General features: G+C 44.7%; 1 protein-coding gene across 1 annotated transcript in view; it reads right to left on the reverse strand.

The window, feature by feature from the left end:
- Nucleotides 1-20182, reverse strand: part of Rnf150 (ring finger protein 150) — a 220942-nt gene that overhangs the window by 48887 nt on the left and 151873 nt on the right. Inside the window, exons 4-5 of the mRNA NM_001191093.1 lie at nt 18252-18334; nt 1702-1798 (exon numbers count right to left, since the gene is read on the reverse strand). Coding sequence (NP_001178022.1) covers nt 1702-1798; nt 18252-18334 — 180 coding nt within the window. The remainder of the gene's footprint in view (nt 1-1701; nt 1799-18251; nt 18335-20182) is intronic.

Raw genomic sequence — 20182 nt, forward strand, 5'->3', positions numbered from 1 at the left:
TGATGGAATGGCCAGATCAGTTCATCATCACACAGAAGCTGTGGACCAATCAACCCTCTTGTCTTCAAACTATTGACCAATCCTAAAGCAGGGGAGGAAGACTCTTCAGGAGCTTTAAAACCTCCAGCTCTCTGCAAGAGACTGGATGTTTGGTTTTCCCAGCTCCCTCTGCTGTACACAGAGTCCTTTCTCTGAGTCTGCAGCGTGTGTGTGTTTCTTCACCCTCAATGAGTGCCTTCCTTCAGCAGCTGATTCTGTCTGTGCTGCTTGAGATTTCTCTGCTGCTACCTCTTGTGCATCAAATATTTTCTGCCTTTGGATTCTTTAACTGGCAGAGAAGAGGAACCCAATCAAGACCCATAAGCACACAGTGTCATATGTAATACACACACACACACACACACACACACACACACTCACGCAAACGTTCAGTTGCATCCGTGCAAGCATACACACTTGCAAGAAAGTGTGTACACATTTTCCTTCTTCCTTAAAATAACCCAGTTATAGCCAGAACCGTGAAAAGCGCAGTCCCCGGGGTGTGGTGGACGTGGATTTCCTCCTATGTCCCACATCCATGTGCGTGCACTGTGCATGCACAGCTCTGATCTGAAAATTTACTACACTGTGAATAAAACCTAGCTCAAAGCTCCAGTGTCTCCAGTGTCTCCAGTAGACTTGTGGTTGGTGGATCAACTGCCACCGAGGCAGTTGGCACAGGGCAGCCAAGCCAGCCAAAGCAGGTCCGGGGACAGTGTCCAACAGAGCCCTCTGGTAGTCCTAATTAGCCCTTCGGCATGCAAGAGCACTGTGATATGTGAACTGGCCCTCGTTCTTCAGTGACTTCCTGAACCATTACCATTCTCTTTATTCTTTGTCATAAGAGGAGTGGCAATAGACAGGTGGCAGCAAGGTGGGGGTGGGTGGGCAGGATTGAGCTGGTTTCTGGGTTCGGTTAGGAGGCTCTTTTTAGACAGAGCCTGTGTTTCTTTATGTCTCCCTGTGCACTTCTTGGATTTGGTGGCCTGGCTTATTTCCTGTCCTCGTAGGCCCAGAGAAGACGACACCCAGCAGCTGGTGCTCACTTGATCTAATCCTGGCAAAAGCTCTCCCTGGAGCATCAAGCCAGCTGGCAGGATTCTGACCCCAGGGAGAGTCACTGAATGTCAGAAAACACATGGCATCGAAAAGATGTTCCACCACAGGGTTGGATCCAAGTGGCTTTCCCGTCGCTCAAACTCTCCAGAGATATGAGTTTAGCAGATGCTTTGAGTTGCGTTCTTGGTCCTCTCCTCCCATTGGATGGGATAGTGGTTGAGGGGAGAGGGAGAGAAAGCTCCCCCTGAATGCTTGGTGATCAAGAGGCAGCAAGCACCCAAACTGAGGCATGTAGATCTCCTTAAGGACAGGCAGGGATTGTAACCAAAGAGGCCAATGGTGTTCAGTTGACCACTGTGTCTTGCTCAGCCCCAAAGAGATGCCTTAGCTGTATAAGCAGCACTTTCCTTGACTCACAGACAAAGGGTGGGCATCGTGTGGTCAGACTGAGCAAAGGTGAGGGAATGGGTGTTCAAACACAGAGTTGGTTGGATGATGGCAACAAGGGGATGTGGAAAATCCAGGTAAGAGTCTTTCTTCCTGCTTTGGGGACAATGGAAAAAGACAGAGACGACAAGGCTATAGGCTGTGTGCTGTGCTTACCGGGATCCCTAGGGCCTTAAGAATGTTCATCTTGCACATGGGGCAGGTGCGATGGTCTAGAAGCCAGGGGTCCACACAGGACTTGTGGAAAAGATGCCTGGAATGAGAACCATATGTCTTAGAGCAGTGGTCACTGAAGTCCTCCCTAGACTGCTATAGCCCATCGACCTTTCCAAGCTCCCTTAACTGATGCATGGCAGATACAAGACTTCTGCCCCAGAGTACTCCCTTGTGTGACTGACCTCAAATCTGCCTGGATGGCAAGAGTGTCCCATAAGGTTTGCAACTGACCCTTCCAAGGGTTTTTAAAAAGATGAAGGGTGTAAAACCAGAGATCTCCCCTTTCTCAGTGGCAAGAATGCAAGGAGGAAATTTTCCTGTAGGATGACTTGTAAAGACTTGTGTCCCACCCCAAAGTTCTTTGCTGCAATCAGAAGATATCTCTAAAGTTAATGCTGATTCCCATTTGTATTTGGGAGTCGAACCCAGGAGGGCAGAGGAGCTCCTGGAAATACTGAGTAACACAAAGGACACTTTAAGCTGATCTGGTGGCCTGTTGGTTGTCAAGTCAGAAGACGGATAGGGACTGTGGTTTCACTATGGGTGACAACCATCTACACAGCACTGTGCTCAACTGTATTGTCAATCTCAACTACCAGTTACTGTAAGGCCTTGTCAGCTTGGCAGGGGAAGCCTGAGTACAAAGATGGCGTCCTGACTCAGGAGCTGGCTTTGGAGACCCCATGGGCTGAGCACATCAGAAGATTTTTCACTCAAAAGGCTCCTATGAGCAGAAGATGTTAGCATGTCCTGCCTGGATCAAGAATAGCTAGAGCTTTCTGTTTGGGGTTGGGAGGCTTGTTCAAAATACTCCATCCCTGTCTGGATCTTTTCTAGTCCATAGAAAGGGGACTGACTAGAGAGGTTCATGCAGAAGAACTCAGATTCTGAGGATGATTAAGGGCTCCATGGGATAGGCCCAGGGCTGAGAGAGCTCAGTGGATGGTGTTTTTTGCTGTATAAGCAATCCAGGTTGGATTCCCTGGGCATATGAAAAAGTCAGGTGTGGTAGCCTGTGCTTGTCACTCTGACACCCACTGGTGAGGCACAAACAGCTGGATCACTAGGTTTTATTGGCCAGCAAGCTTAGCCTAAAAATGTCAATCCCTAGACCTCACTGAGAAATCTTGTTTCAAAACACAAGGTATATAGCTCCTGAGACATGACCCTTGTGGTTGATTTTAGGCTTCCACATCATTCACACACACGTGAACATGCATATCACCAAAACCAAAACCCTGGAAGGTGCAGACTTGGGCTTAGAAAGACAGGAGCAGTGCCGGGGCTCTACAGTTCTATTTCCGGCTCACTGCTCAGGACACCCTACGGATTCATTGCTCGGAAACTTGATTTCACACATTCACTGTTTTCCTGAGGGTATATGACAACATTTGTGCTCAAGACTTAGAATGAGCGCTGAGGATGTTGGTGACCTGGCTCCTCTTCTAAGACAGGGGCTGATAAAATAAATGTCTAAAATAAAACCAAATGTAAGTATATTGCTTGTTGAAAATTACCAGGTAAGTACACAGAGTTTGGGGGCAGGACTTCTAACTGCAAGATTGAGCAGAATTTAGGTACAAGAAAACACTCAGGAGATGGCCAGGCTGGGAGCTGAGTGGTAGTCATCCTACATATGAAGGGGAGAGGAGATAAACGTTCTTGGCAGAACGAGAGCAAAAGCAAAATGGCTCTTAGAACATCCTGTGCTGGGAGGCTGGCCAGTCTCACTGTAACACTGTGAGGAAGACAGAGTTCCCTATAGGTTCCACTATTAGTAGAAGAGGCTGTCTGATACCCAAGTTGAGTGAAGGTGCTCCTTGCCCCTTCCCCAAAGCAATGTTAATCTTCTCAGGTTCAGAATCCACACCAAGGGTGTAAGGTTCACATCTAAACCTGTTAACCACCTTGTGTTGCTTCTGGTAGAAGCCAGCCATCTTGGTCTGTCATGTGATTTCTGCACATATCTGGGAGACCTGATGGCAGCAGGAGCACTTCTTAACACTTAGACCAGTTGCTTAATGTCCTCAACCATCTTTGAAGTGGGGATCTGCCTACTCAAGTATGGAAGGACCAACCCGCATTTCCATGGGAGCCACCAGTTACTTAACGGTATCATCTATCACACATCTTTCCTCGAAATGCTATGCTGCCTAGTTCAATCAACACGGATCCAGTCATTGCTCTGAAGATGTGGTTAGATAATCTTCTCATCTAGGTGGATCTTATCCAAGCACTTGAAGGATCTCAACAAAGCTAATTTTTCCCAGAGAAGATAGACTGCCTTGGAACCTGAAGCATCAACTCCTGCCCATATCTGCTAGCACTACACCCAGGCAGTCAAATCCTTGAAATCTCCATCCCTGTCTTCTCTTTATGTCCCCCACCCCCAGTCTCCCTGTCTTGCTGTCATCTATCTCCGTGTCTCTCCAATTAGTTCTGTTCCTCTCTAGATCCCTTACCAGCACATCTTTCAATGAGTGTACAAGTTCCATGAGAGCCAAGTCCTCATTTGCTTCCCACCACAACACCCTTGGTATTTATAACAGCTCCTGGCAGAGCTGATGATCATGAAACATTTGCTGTGTGAATGTATCGATTTATTCATCGAAGGAACTAACCCCCTTCCCCACCTGCGCATGACTGTCAGCTCCATTCACCCGCCCTTTCTTGTCTCCTCTGTTCTCCTCTGTTTCATTTGCTTGCTTACCTGTTTCCTTCCTTCCTTCCTTCCTTCCTTCCTTCCTTCCTTCCTTCCTTCCTTCCTCCCTCCCTTCCTTCCTTCCTCCCTTCCTTCCTTCCTTCCTCCCTTCCCTCCTCCTTTCCTCCCTTCCTTCATTCATGCCTCCCTCCCTCCTTCCCTCCCTCCCTCCCTCCCTCTCCCTTTTTTATATTGTGATTCTCCATTGATCACCTCATGACTGTTCTCATCACTGCAGGGACATCTAAAATTCTCTCCGTGCTGTCAGGCTTCCACAGAGAACAGACCCCCATCCTACTCACTGCTGCCAGATTTAGCTTCTGAAAGCAGAGCACTGGCTATGTCACTCCCTTTCTATTCTGTTCTGTACTGGGACTGGGTACACAGACACATGGCTAAGACAAGGTTCATCCTGTCACAGAAGTACCACAGTTCCCTTGTGGATCATTCTTACATACAGTGGAAAACCATTGAAAGTTCATACCCTGTGACTGGAGGCTTTCTTTTGTTTCAGTCTTAGGAAATCAACTCAGTGCTCCAGGACTCAGTTATAATCGGTAACGTTTTATCTTACGGGAATGGGGTTTAAGGAAATTAGTCTTTCTCTCCCTCTCTTTCCCTTCCCCTGCTCAGTGTGTGTGTGTGTGTGTGTGTGTGTGTGTGTGTGTGTGTGTGTGTGTGAGTGTGAGAGAGAGAGAGAGAGAGACAGACAGACAGACAGACAGACAGACAGACAGAGACAGAGACAGAGACACACACACACACACACAGAGAGAGAGAGAGAGAGAGAGAGAGAGAGAGAGAGAGAAAGAGGCAGACAGACAGAGAAGTAGAGACAGATACACACAGAGAGACAGAGAGACAGATACACAAAGAGAGGCATAGAGTGGTGGGGAGAGGAGGGAGAGGGACAGGGATATGGAGAGGGAGAGCACTTTAAGTTGTCAGAGCACACATCTATAAGCTTAGAAATCAGGCAACCAATACAGAAGAATCATTAGTTCAAAGCCAGCCTGTGCTACATATAAAGATTCTGTCTAAGATAAAAACTCCAAAATAAAAAACGAACTCCAGCCAGCCAGCCAGCCAGCCAGCCAGCCAGCCAGCCAGCCAGCCAAACACAACAAAACATAAATGCTGGCATTCCTTAACTGTAAAATATCAACAATCTTATTAATATCTGTTCTCTCTGCTTCCTGAATGTGGCTATAGCGTGGCTTCCTGCAGGTGCCACATCTTTCTCACCATGATGACTGTGTTATCCTGGAACCGTAAGCCATAATAAACCCTTCCTCCGAGTTGCGGGGCTATTTTTATCACAGCAGAATAGTAATGAAGACAGCAAGAATGCCGACCCACACAGTGCTGCTGAGGTGTGAGTAGGTCCGCACAGTGGCTCTTAGTAGTCATGATAAACCAGGTCACGCTCATTCCCACACCGAGTCCTTTCTGTTGTTTGCCTACTCTGTTTAACTTCTGGTTAGGTGACATTTCTATCCTCCCATGGAGAAGAAGGGACATTCTCCTTTTCCTCCTCATGTGCTTTTAGAGACTCCTAGACACACTGCCACCCTGGAATTATATTAAGATTTTGTGGTTCTGGAGGTTGAAGAGAGGACTCTTCAGGTAAGGACCCTGGGTGTTCTTCTATAGGACCCAACTTCTAGTCTCAGCACCCACATGGTGGGTGACTCACAACCTCCAGACCCATCGCCTGGCCTCTGTGGGCATTCGGTACACAGTCATATATATGTAGGCCAAATACCCATGCACATTAGAAAAAAAAAAACTTTTGTGATTTGGGTCATGATGCAAGCTACTTCACCCTTCTTAGTGACATGCATATTAAAAACTGTGAGTCCATTAGAATCCCATTCTCTGGGACAACATCAGGTCATTAGAAAGGATAGCCAGTGCTTCCCTGGGCAGCTGAAATGTCACTTCAGAGTGTCTGAATCATATTTTCAAAGTTGTCATTGGGCTGAGTGAAATTTATGTGAATTGTGCCACTGACAATATCTACCAGTTCCTGTGTTCTCGGCACGCACATCACACATATAACTGACCTACAATCATTCCTTCATAAAAAACTGTAGGTGATCTTTGGAGGAAGAAGCTGACACAGAATAAAGTCAAGCCTCCATGAGCTGGAGAAATTCAGGGCTGGCACTTGAACACAGCAAACCCTGTCCTCACATCAGTGTTGATCTGGCCGTACACTCAGCTCCACTCCTCTCCTCTCTGACCACAGGGGTGGAAGTCTTCACATTCCTGTTTCCTTGAGTAGCTTTATGCTCTTGCTTTAAGTGCTTATTCTCCTTGAACCTCAGTTTCCCACCTACACAATAAAGATGATACCATCAAGAGTCTTAGCAGCTCAACCCCGTCCTTCCAGTGTGCCAAATGGCCCTCTTTAAGTCACATGGAAAAGCCACAGGCTATCTTAGTGGCAGCTACAGGTATGTGACTAATACTGGGTGGATAGCTATGAAGGGAGCATCGAGAGCAGGCTTCTGAGTCAACTCAGCTGCCTGCTGTGTCAGCAGAACACATGGAAGACAGCGAGGAATCTTGGTTGTGCTGAGTCATGGAGAGTAGACTTCTTTGTTAATGCAGCAAAGCCTGGTGTATCCTGACTAGTAAAGTAACAAAGAGAGTGGTCGATCTAATTACATGATTCTTTACACATTGCTTACATGACATGTTCAGTGAGTAAGTGATATGAACTCTTAAGTCACGTGACTAGTGACATTAATAGACACAGGTAAAATTGCCATGGAGCTTAGAGAGTGGGGCTGTTACATTGTGAAGAATTTATGAACTTATCAGGTACCATAGCATCTCTTGTATAACCTAAAGAATGGGGAGATTTGAAAGGTAGAGACAAGAAGAGAGAACTTCAAAGAAAAGGAAAGTGTTGGGGTCAGGGTAAAGAGGCAGTGTTACACATGCATGGGGAATGTACGTTAGTTGAACTGTAGAATAATTTAAACACTAACCTGGTAAGTAAAGTTGGAAAGGATGGGCCAGGGCAGCATTCTGAAATGCAGTGCATGGGTCGGGCACGTAAGAAAGAGACCAGCGAGGAGGAAAAGCACAGACTACGTTTTCTCATTCCCCACGCTGAGCTTCTCAGACACTGCTATCTCCTTCCCTGCCATTTCATCTTTCTGGGATTCACCATGGAAGGCGGAGTGAATTCATTAACCACTCAGATGCTTCTCATTGACCAACCCAGGGTCCTTCCACCCAAAAACTCTGTCCTCCCCCCGTCCCCCGAGATCTAGAGCCTCATGGTGGGCAGAGTTCTGCTACTGGAAACGAGATCAAGGGCACGTCAGTCCATGTCACAGGTCAGCTTATCTAACCTAGGCAAACAACACGAAGGCCACTTAAGAGAGAAGAAAGGGAGAAAAGAACTCACGTCCAGAAGTAGAAGTAACTGTAGCCTGGTGGTTATGGATCTTCTTAGTCTATGTCAGAGTGCAACTGGAGAGTGGTTACCATTGATGGAGAGATTGTGCACCAGGCACGAGAGAGAAATGGGGGGCATGTGAGAGAGATGGGGGTCATGTGAGAGAGATGGAGGAGAGGAAAGGAGGGAGAGTGTGGTGGTTTGAAGATGCTTGGCCCAGGGAGTGGCATTATTAGGACTGAGCTTGGGGATGGGTCATGGTCATAGCCAGGGATGCAGTAGAGGGAATACAGACTTGTGAGAAAACCCACTGAGGCTCTGCGTGCCCAAAGAAAAAGTTCAAGTGTTCCTTTAGTGAAATCCAGAGGCTGTCGCTCTGTGTGCATTATAGGCCCTTATGACGTATAGATTAGAAACTAATGGACAAGTGATTTGTAAAATGTAGAATGCTTCTTGGAGTTTAACCATTCTGATAACTGTTCATTTTACCCAGTTGACTCTCTCCCCTGTGATGCTTAAACAGCACTGAAGAAAACCCAACAAAATTAAAGGCGAAACAATAGTAAATTGGCTCTTCTCATGGCTAAGCTTTTAAAATTCCAGTGGTAGACCCTGGGAATGCAAGTTGGGAGGTAACTGTGGAAGAGGGGGGCTCTCTGAGTTAGAGGAAGGATCTGTCCTTAGAACTTGACCCTGGTCTAATTATATCATTTGGCTGGAGTAGCCAAGCCAGTTGGCATTCACCCTGTGATTAATGTGACCAGGGACCAGGACACTTGAATGCCATGTTTAATGAGGTTACTACAGTGCAGAATCTCATTCTTAAGTTACCTTTGTTTTGTCGTAGATGACACAAGTGAGCACACTGAGGTCCCTCAGCCTGGCTTCCTTTCTTTCATGTTCCTTTTTTCATTCCCTTCATTAAGCATTAGGTAGGCATTGGCTTTTACTGAAGCCATGCACATAAACATCTGAAGTAGTCAGAGAAAAATGGTTAAAAAATACCCCCAGCAAGCTCCTGCTGGAATGTAATGTGATGTCGCCCCCTGTACAAAACTTTCGGGAGAGCTATGGGATTACCTTAAATGAAGTTGTCGCACAGTAGAAGTCATGCCTTTTACACACGCGGTGGCCTTTAGGTGTGAGCATGCTCTGTACCCAGCACCCAGGTACAGAGGCACATCACTCTGTCACCCCAGAAAGTCCTTTCCTGCTCGGAGTCAGCAACCACATTCTGCCACACAACTGTCCTTCTGACCTCTGTCCTTAAAGAGTCGTTTTCCTTGTTATGATCCCATGCACACAGAATCATAAAGTAGATATGTTTTTCCCGAGGGATGTCTTGTGCTCAGAATAACGTTTCTCTAATTTATCTGTGCCTCGCTGGACACCAGCAGTTCCTTTGGGTTGCTGAAAAGTATTTCACTGGAGAGTTTGTTAGATGATTTTCTTAGAGTTAAAACGATGAGTGCTTTCATATTTTGACCAGTATGAATAACTCATGGTCCAGGCATATCCACTTATGGACATATGCAGTCTTTGTCCTGGGGTACACATTTAAATATTTATATTTGAGACAGGGTTTCCCACTGAACCTGCTAGACTAGATGAGTGCCTGCAATTCACTCTTGCCTCTGCCCCTCCCAGTGCCAAGGTTACACTCTGTCTAGCTGTTTTACTTCTTTTAACTGTGTTACTGGGGGTTCAAACTTAGCTTTCCATGACTGAGAGGCAAATGTTTACCTGCTGAGCTCTCTCTCTCCAACCTTTGGAGCACATACACGTTTTACAGCATAAATTTAAAAACTCCACGAACGAAACTGAATCATAAAGAAACAAAATGTATTCAGGTGAGAAAAAGCATTATTTACACCAACTTTAAAAAAAATCAGAACTAGTTAGCATGTTTATCAGTTTAAGGTCACAGGTCCCTTTCTAGTCTTACATCTCAAATTAGGAAACAGGGTCAAATCAACATCAACTTGTATAAGCTATAAAATTATGTTAGCGAAAGGTAATATCTCAGGATATTTAATATCCTAATATTTGCCTATTGGAAGAGAGAGATGCTTTCTAAAGTACAACTCTGCGGTTCTAGCAGGCACTGATGAAACACCCCGTCCTATGCTGTTAGTGAGCTGACTGTCAATCATTACTGTCTTCCAAGAAAGCAATTTGAGGAAACTTCTCAAGATACTTCTACATCACACTGGACCCAGGAGATCAGCTATGAAGAGTGTATCCTGTGACTAAATTTAGAACCTTGGACTCAGATTTCTGAATGATGAAATATTGCAAGCAAATTAAATGCTGAGAAATTGACTTAAATCAATCCAAAGAGTGAACTCTTGTGCTCTCACCTACCTATTTTTAAGTAATTTCTAAAGTTACAAGGAAGCACTTCCTTTTTAATGGTAATGAGGCATTAGAATTACAACAGTAGGGGTAGGGGATTTAGCTCAGTGGTAGAGTGCTTGCCTAGCAAGCCCAAGGCCCTGGGTTTGGTCCTCAGTTGAGGTGGGTGGAGAAGAAAAAAAAAAAAGAATTACAACAGTATCAACTGTTGACCACAGAATATTTAAACTATGCATGCAAGATGCAGTGAACTTGTTGTAAAATCAATTATACCCAATGCCCGTTAGTTCTAAGAGTGAGGTTATTCTCTTCATTAGTTTTAAAATATATATATATATTTTTTTCCTATTTTCAACAATTTTTCAAATGGCCATGGAATCCTTGAAAGTTATGCTTTAAAAAGCAAAACACATCTGGGCTGGGAAGGTGGCACAAGAGAGTGAATTATCACAAGCTGTGTCACTGCAATGTGTGCACATGCACACACACATGGTTCCTGCCCTAGCCACAAGCAATAAGTGAACGAATAGAAACAACTTGAATAGCTGTAAGTAAATAACCAGAAACATAATATTCTATAATCTAATTTTCATAACAAAAGCATAATAGAATAAGTCAACTCTGATGGCTATAATTAATAACCATCAATATTTTAAAGACTTAATTTTAAATATATGTATGTGTGTATGTGTGTGAGTACACGCACATGAGTGTAGGTGACCTTGGAAGCCGGACTATGGGTAACCCTGGAGCTGGGGTTACAGAAGGTTGTGAGCTGTCAGACATGGGTGCTGGGGACTGAACTTGGGTCCTCTACAAGGGCAGCATGTACCCTTAACCACCGAGTCATTTTTACAGTCCTAGCTATGATATTTTCCTAAACAAAGCGACAAAGAAGATATCTATTCCTGATCAGGAATATGCATGAGAGAGAGAAGGGTAAACTTAGGCCAGGCTGTTTCTGCCTGGCTGGAAAATGCTCTCTTACTTTATGAGCGATAGGGCTCCTAACCAGAATCTCAGCTACTCACAGCATTTTATAGCATTCTTTTACTATAAAGATCTCGGCTTTCCTGTTCTTATGGAAGTTCAGCGTCTTTGGATCATCTTACCGTCAGACTGGCCCCTGGGTTTAAAATGTTAGGGGCAGGTCTGTTTTGAATGTTTGAATCACTCACTTGTGATTCTTCTAATTTCCTATTATTAAAGGGATGTTCCTTTTCACACCAGGCCATACATTTTCATGTTAGAGCATTTATTATGCTCATGTGCCTGCTACATAGCACGAGTGAGCGACCATCCTGCCCTGAAAGGGAGTCTGTGCTGGAATGGCAAAACTAACTTGATTTTATCTTTTACTATCAACTGGGACCCACGGCATGAACAACAGTGTTAGAGGACAGTGAGTGGACTCTGTTATGCATTTATTTATGTGTGTATGTGGTGTGCATGCTTGTAGATGTCTTCGTGTGTGCTTGCGTGTGTGTGCATGTGTACGCGTGTGCTCATGGAGGCTCAAGTCTGGCACTGGCTTACTTTCTCAATTGCTCTCCAGCTCTTCACTGAGGCAGGGTCTCTCACTTGAACCCAGAGCTTGCTGATGCTAATGTAGCTAGTCAGCCTACTCCCAGGGTCCAGTCTCTGCTTGCCAAAGGCTGGACTCAGAGCTGGGCCACCATTCCCATTTGGCTTTTACAACAGGTTTTGGATCTGACACCACACACCTTCTTGCTTGTGCATATGTGCTTACATTCTGAGCCATCTCTCCTCCCCAAGTGGGTGGGTCTAAAGCACAGGAAAGCTTGGTTGGAGCAATCCCTGAGGCCAGGTAAATTTTTGAGGCATGCTGAACGAACCTTCGAGAAGGCTTGTCTGCCACACACACTGTTTGGGAGAATTTTTGGTGTAAGTACTATGCTTTCTCTCACAACAGTTCAGGAAATCTTAAGACTTCAATTTTTAAGGGTATTTGGGCTAGAGCCCCAAATCACACAAAAAACCTCCATGGGGGGGCATGACATTTTTGAGTGGTAACTGTGTTTAAGGGACTTGTGGGGTAGAGGATCCAACTCTCCTGGTGGGTGGCGATGTAGGTGCACGTAAAGCCATTCAACTGCATAGCAGGGAATAACCAGAAGGTAAAGCCTGTGGTATAAAGACTTTCAAACAAGCCCACAAGTACTCCAGGATTGCCTCATCTAACAGATGACGTGGCTCCAGAAAAACTGGCATCTGTCTCCCTGAGAAGTGCCAGAAGCCCCCAGACTGAGCTCCTGCAGAGACAATGTGAAGACGCAGCTCTCTGGACATGCACCGCCCCCTCTCCCGGATTAGGTGCAGCATTGCTTGTCGATCAGCAGGAGAACACTCCCCGACTCTAGTCATTCCAGGACAGTTTGCTACTTGCTAATTTTCTTCATCTTCCCCCCTCTCCCAATATAAAGATTTCTTTTCCATTCATAAGACTGATGCTTAGAGTCCTCAGGGAACACTGTTTACAAGCCATAAGCTCAGAAAGTTATTTGTGAATAATATGAAAGTCAGAGGACATCTGCCAGAGATATCAACTTGAGGTGTATGCAGTTTTACTTAGCAATCAGACTCTGGTGATACTAAGCCAGAGGGTCACATCACTTCTACAGAAAGAAATAAGCTCATCCGTGTGTGAGAAACTCTGTCCACGTCTTCCGTGGGGGGTAGAATGTGAACATGAACACCTCCCTAGTGGATTACTAAGAAGTAAATTCATGAGAGTGGGGAGCATTCATAGCTTACCTCAGTGGAAAATTCCACCCGGGCCATGATAGACTTTTGAAGTAAAAGCTCTTAAAAAAAAAAAAAAAAAAAAAACCCTTGGCATCCCAAGGCTTTTTGAGTGATTTATGCAAGCAGGAGCTCGATTAACTTCTTGTTATTGCTTCAGAGTCCAAAGTGAGCCACGAATAACTTAGTACTCTTTCTGGAAAAGTTCTTACAATGATAAGGGAGAACAGGGCATTGGACGGTGTCGACAACAGTATTTCCAACTTGCAAAAGTGAGGATGAGAATGCAAAGGAAAGAAACAAGAGAAAATGACAGTGGCTCTTTACCTGCATGCGGGAGATAGGCAGATATTTAAATATTTTACCCTACATGAGGGTATGTGAGATAAACAAACTTGGATTAAAAATAGGAAGATATGGGAGCTAGAGAGATGGATCAGCAGTTAAAGGCACCATTGTTCTTGTAGGTTCAGTTCCCAGCACCCACATGGGGTTAACAACATCTATGACTCCAGTTCTGGGGGAATCTGACACCCTCTTCTGCCTTCTGTGGGAACTGCATGAATGTGGTACACAGACATACATGTAGGCAAGATGTTCACATATATGTAAAATAAAAGTAAATAAATATTTTTCTTTTTTTATTAAAAATAAATCTTAATAAGGGAAAAATAAACCAAAGGGATGTTTCTTTTTCTCCTCCTCTTCCTATTATTATCATCACCATCACCATCACCATCATCATTATTTTTATCATGAAACCTTTCTTAAATCCATTGTGCCTGGTATTAGCCCTATTGGATTTGCAGAAATTTGTCATCATGGACACCCATATTATGCTGTTTCCTGCTTATCCACTGAAGCCCATTTCTAAAGCTCAGTCCATTTACCACCCCATGTGTGGTACCTCCTACTGCTCCTACTACATGGAATTTGTCATTCCGAGAGAGTTGCTCATGTACGACAAACTCATCACAAGGCCTGCTTGTTACCAGGATGCTTCTGACTGTCCCCAGGTGTGGAGGAGACCTCCAGATGAAAAGAAAACACAATAATGCTTCCACCAAATGGTGATAAGTTAAAATAGGAAAGAGTTTCATAAGGACCCTGGCAAGCAAAATAACTTGGTTTGCCTTTTACAAATGGCAAATGTGGACTTCTGATGCACCTAAGATTCCTTACACAGATCAGAGAAAGAACTGGAAGAGCTTGAAGGGGCTCGAGACCCCATATGTACAACAATGCCAAGCAACCAGAGCTTCCAGGGACTAAGCCACTACCTAAAGACTATACATGGACTGACCCTGGACTCTGACCTCATAGGTAGCAATGAATAGCCTAGTAAGAGCACCAGTGGAAGGGGAAGCCCTGGGTCCTGCTAAGACTGAACCCCCAGTGAACTAGATTATTGGGGAGAGGGCGGCAATGGGGGGAGGATGGGGAGGGGAACACCCATAAGAGAGGGGAGGGGGAGGGATTAGGGGGATGTTTGCCCGGAAACCGGGAAAGGGAATAACACTCGAAATGTAAATAAGAAATACTCAAGTTAATAGAAAAAAAAAAAGAAAATGCAATAAACAGAACGGATCTGTTCTTTCTAGAACAACAACAACAAAAAAAGATTCCTTACACAGTCTCCTTGAGATTTTGTATCTTTGAACTCAGATAGCTAAGTGGGCTGAGGGAAATAGCCACTGGGAAAAAGAGTAGGGAGGCTACAGGTTATAGAAGCAGAGAGCATTATTCAGTCTCAGGACAGCAGAAGACAGTAAAGATCAATACAGGGCTTCAGGAAGATATGCTCTGTGGCTAAGTGTCATAATCACAGGCTCTATCCACCCCAAAACGTAGCATCGTGCATGTCTTGATATGTGTATGACATGGCAAAATCCGTGTCTCCTGGAAAATGCCTTAGTGGTGAATTGGGGTCAAATCCAAGTCACAAAAGTTAGAAGTGCCTATAGCCAACTGGCCTAGCAAGCCACTGCGTGTCTGTCCCTTACATCGTGCACACAGGCCCAGGTTCACATCAATGGAGCCTTGTGCTCACCTGTTAGGGAGGAACTGTATGAAGAAAGGGAGAGGGGAAAGAAAGGGCTGGCATGGATGTATATGACCTCACTTTAATAATTACCGTGATGACAGATGAGAAGGAAGGCTTTACTCATTTACCATAATTTACATAGAATTCTCAGACAGAGAAGACAATAGCACACTTTTGAAGCTCTCATGATGCAAGTGCACACTTGGATACTTGGAAAAGCACCCGAACGATGGTGATAGATACAGTATTTATGGATTATGAGGCCACAGAATGTAGTCTCAAGAAGAGACATATGATGTACTGGGATAATTTTTGAAGTAGCTTTTACTCCAAGGACATACAAACAATTCCATGGATGATAAGCCTGAAAATACTAGGAGAGGAAGTCTATGACACTCACAGGAACTAAGGCTCAACAATACTTCAGGGGGAACGGTGGGGCAAAGAAGCAAACGCCACTATGTCTGATTGATAGTGTCCATTAGCGCACACTGACTGCAAGAAGCCAGCAACAGCCAGAAAAGTAGCTCGATTTTAAAATCAGCATGGAAAAACACACATGAGCCATTCGGAGAGTGCTTATGTGTGACAAGTGTAAGATCCAGCATAACTCATGACGGGTGTGTTCCGTCATTTAAAGCAAGGTCTACAGTGAGAAAATAAAGATGGAGAGGAAAGCACATGAATAAAGAATCAGTGTGTGACCCCCACCCCTCCCCTCAGGGTTCGTAGACCATCATGAAAGAGGAGGTGGAAAGATTGTAAGGGAGGATGGTCAGGGAAGGCATAGGAAGATGTGTCTTCTGGACATGACAGGACCACTGTACTCGTGAATGCCAGCCATGGTTGTCTGTGCAAGAGTGCATGGGACAAGCCCAGTCAGCTCTCCACAGAGTAGAAGGGGCTCACCACTAACTGAGGAGCCGTGGACAAACGGTAGCCCCTGGGGAAAGAAAAGCCCATTTTCTTTAAGGCCAACAATGTTTCAGTGGATGGTCCATACTCGTGAGTGTGTGGATAGTGGAAATTGGACTTGGTAAGTTATGAAGCAAAAGACAAAAGAAAAGGAGGGCATGGAGTGGGAAAGGGGTGGGAAGCGTGGTGGGTCCTGGGGGAGTCAGGGGAGGTGACTATGATGGATACACACTGTGTGGAGACATGGAATTATCAAAGAATAAACACAGGCATTATATCAGAAAGATTAGTGGGTGAGCTTGGAAACAAAGCAATCACAGAAAAGCAGAAACCTGAAGCCAATCTGAGCAGCCTAGGGTAAGGAAAATATCAATAAAGTTGTGCTTCCAAAAGTCGGTTTTAACAGTGAGCAGTAGAATACTAGTTTTTTTGATTAGTGTGAAAATACTATGAAGGAGAGCTACTTAATAAGAAAAGATTGAATCTTGTTAAAGACGTGTAACTTGTCATATTAGATCCTGAAACAGCCTGTGGAAAACCACACCCGTGATTATGCAGCTTCGAGTCTTCAGCAGTTTCGTGTAGACGCACGACATTTAGTTAGGATAACGCTCTAGCTGAATAAACTACTTTAGGGTGCGCAGCACAGCAAATGAGATAGAACATTTAAGTCTTGCTAACAGCTCTTGCTCATTCCATTGGAGTGTCAGGAAAACAAGCAGACGTTTGATTGGTCATGGGCATCCCTGAGGAGGGACCGTAGGAAGATCAGGATCTGCAGGAAGAGGAGGAAGGCAAACATCTGACGTGCTTCTCACACTGGAACTCCCAAACCCCTAAGGTAAGATATGAACAAAGGGGCCTCTTGTCCTCACACTAGTGCTCCTCGAAAGCCATTCTGGAAACCACTGCATGTGCACTGTATGATGTCTAGAAAGAGTGTAATTATGGGTCAGGAGACAGCTCAGTGGGTGAAGGGGTCTTGCCATCAAGACTGATGTGATGACCCGAGCTCTATTCCCAGGACCCACAGGGCAGAAGGAAAGAACTGACTCCCAGGAACTATCCTATGAACTCCACACTCCTGCTGTGGCTTCTGTGCCATCCCGCACATAAAACAAACAAACGAACAAACAAACAAACAAACAAATAAATGCATAGAGAATATACTCAGAGCAAGTGTGTCCATATACAGGAAATTGCCAAGTGTCAATGTGGCCCCATTTGTGATTCCACTTAAGGACAGTCAGATGTCTATAAACTGAGGCACTTTACCCACACTTGCAGGTTCTGCTCGGAGAGCCTTCTCACTCCCACTGTCCTAGTCGCCAACTTCTGTGAACCTTTCAAGAAGGATTTCTCAAGAGATGTTGAGCTCTATCTGAGCATCCAGTCTTTTTTATCCATTTTCTCAGTCACTTCTTCATCCTCTTGAGATCATTAAACCAATTCCCTGGATGCTCTTTTATTCCATATGTATTTCTAATAAACAGTCTTAACGTTTGTGTTGTTTGGTGGAAAGCCATAGATGGTGCACATCTCTGTGGTATACTCTTTTCTGCTTAATAGACTTTTAAACTCAAGAATTTTGCAAGCCATTTTCTCCACATGAAGCACCTTTCATGGAGTCGATTCCACTTTTATTTTTAGGACACTTGCGCAGGTGCGACTAAAAAGGGATTTTTCTATGAAAGCTGCGGCTCTTACGCAATCCTGGCTCGGTTGATTTAATTAGGATGTTCAAAGAAAATGCCAGACACTGTAACAGCAAGTTAGACTTAGGGAGAAAACTTAAAGTGATTGGAGCATTCTTTTCAGGGGGGGGGTTCCCCATGTCTCCATGCTAGAATGTTACTGCAGATTCTAGAATTCTGTGGGAATTTGACCCATTCTCTTACCACTGGTCAAATTTAAGGTAAATGGGATGTGCCTCTGGCTCCCTGTTCCCTCTGGCCATATTCAGATTGCTGAGTGTGTCCTGGCCAATCACAGCATCTTCTTTAGACTTTGATCTTTAAGATCTTTAAGCGGATATAGCACCGATAAAAGCCAGAAGTGATTCTGAGCACCACTGAGAGGATATTTCATCACCGAGCATCGTTTCCAAGGAGCTGCCTCTGCACACACAGCATGGACTCCCATTGTCTCGTCAGGTCTGCCTTTCGAGCAAGGAGGATATGGTAGTGTGTTTTTCAGGAACCAAGTTACAGGGAAAGAAGGGATGGTTTACTTGTTTGCAACGCCAACACAGAGGCCTCTGTCTCCTCTGCACCAGAGAAGGCGACCGCACTACTCACCGGCAGGGCAGGATCCTGACCACATCGCTGGGCTTGTATCCTTCTATGCAGACTGCACAGTTATCAAAATCAGACTCTGTTTCCTGCAACAGAAGAAGCAGAAGGGCCAACTTTAGCTTCCAAACTGAGCAAACGCTGTCATAAACCAAGGAGAGCTCTCCTGGGGCCAGCCTCTCAGCCGCATTAACACTGGTCTTCTCAATCAATAATTCACCGACTGGCTTAGTTTTCCTCCCTCCCCACCGTCCCTTGTTTCTACTCTGAGAGCTTTTGTGAGGAAAATGTCATCCACATATGCTGTTCCTAAAATGCTGTAAATATCTTTCAACCCATTCTGAGGAGTGATATTTATCTGAATGACTTATAATCTACTCTGTCCTCTGTCATGCAAGGTTTATGTTAGATGTAAATAAAAATAGAGTTTCAGTTTTTTTTTTTTTTCTGTATGCAAACCTAAGAGTGGCAACTCATGGCTTACTTACGCCATCATGCTGGTATATTTTACTCTCCAGCTGAGCGGGGAAAGACACTGATGCAAATATTTCTAAATTCAGCTTGTGTTCAGGTAAGGGCACCTGGATGTGTATAAGTTGCCCTCAAACCTTATTTTTATTTATTTATTTATTTATTTATTTATTTATTTATTTATTTATTTATTTATGAGATGGAGTCTCTCACTGAACCTGGAGTTCCTCTGCTTGGTTGGATTGAATGGTCAGCCGGCTGCCTCCTGACTTGACCCCAACAAGCAAGCATCTCACTTTAATATGAGTGTTGGGGATCGGACTCAGCCAGGGCAGGCATTTCACCAACAGAGCCATTGTCCCAAGGCCATGGCTATCCTTTTAAATGAAGTTTCTCTTATGAATCTCAACGTCACTTTGATATCATTTAAAATGATGGCATCTAACTTGTGAGAAAAATCAGTTATACAGGGTAAGCACCCGATGTTCATGTGAGTCCACTCCTAATCACCAGGTAGTGCTGAGCTCACACGCTGCACTGCCATCCATTGCTAAGTCATCCTCAGAACCCACAGACTTGGGCCGTTGGCCTCTTCTCCCTTCCTGGATGTGCACGATGACGACCCTCAGCTTCAAGGGTCTTATTCTACAGTGGCAGAGGCTGGCAGGTGACTTTGGGGCTCCAAGTCTTAGAGTTCAGAAGAGCATAAATATCATTTACGCATTTATACTCTAAACTGACGTGGTGAGCACAGCTCAGACTGGAAACCTACCCTCGTTCCGAGGACTTCTGGGGAAACTTTCGGGGGTCATATTAAGAGTAATCACTTGAAACAGGGTAAGCAAATACTGACTGAAATACTGAAGTTTTGTTTCCTGCTTTTCATTTTCCAGTGACTGCTAGGAAGCTTCAACTGAAACTTAAGACCCATTGTTGCCACGTGTTTCAAGGGACACCTTCCTGTGCTTGCCTCAGCCACACTTGGTTTATTTTTTTCTGAGACAGGGTCTATGCATCCTGGCTAGTCTGGAACTATGTAGACCAGGCTGGATTAGAAACCCCAGAAACCTATGTGTCTGTGCTTCTCGAGGGCTGGGATTCAAGGGGTGAATAACCACAGCTGGTTTCTCACACACCTTTGGAAGTGTGCATCTAATGCATATGATGCTGGGTTTCACTGTGGCATTTCCACACATGTGTATCACACACACTTCAGTTTTCTTCACTTCCCACAACCTCCCCACCCTCCCTCTCATTCCACGGGTCCTCTACTTTTCCTCAAGTAGGGGCCCCTCCTACTTACGAGCCATCTTGAAAAGTCTAGATTCTGAGTATGAGAGAAAATGTGGTACAGTCGTCTTTCTGCATCTTGCTTATCATGAGGAATATAGTATTTTCATCTCTTATCCTTCAAATGACGTATTTTCATTCTTCTTAACATCTCAATAACACTCTACCATGTATAC

Source organism: Rattus norvegicus, chromosome 19, assembly GCF_036323735.1.
Source record: "Rattus norvegicus strain BN/NHsdMcwi chromosome 19, GRCr8, whole genome shotgun sequence".
NCBI classification, from domain to species: Eukaryota; Metazoa; Chordata; class Mammalia; order Rodentia; family Muridae; genus Rattus; species Rattus norvegicus.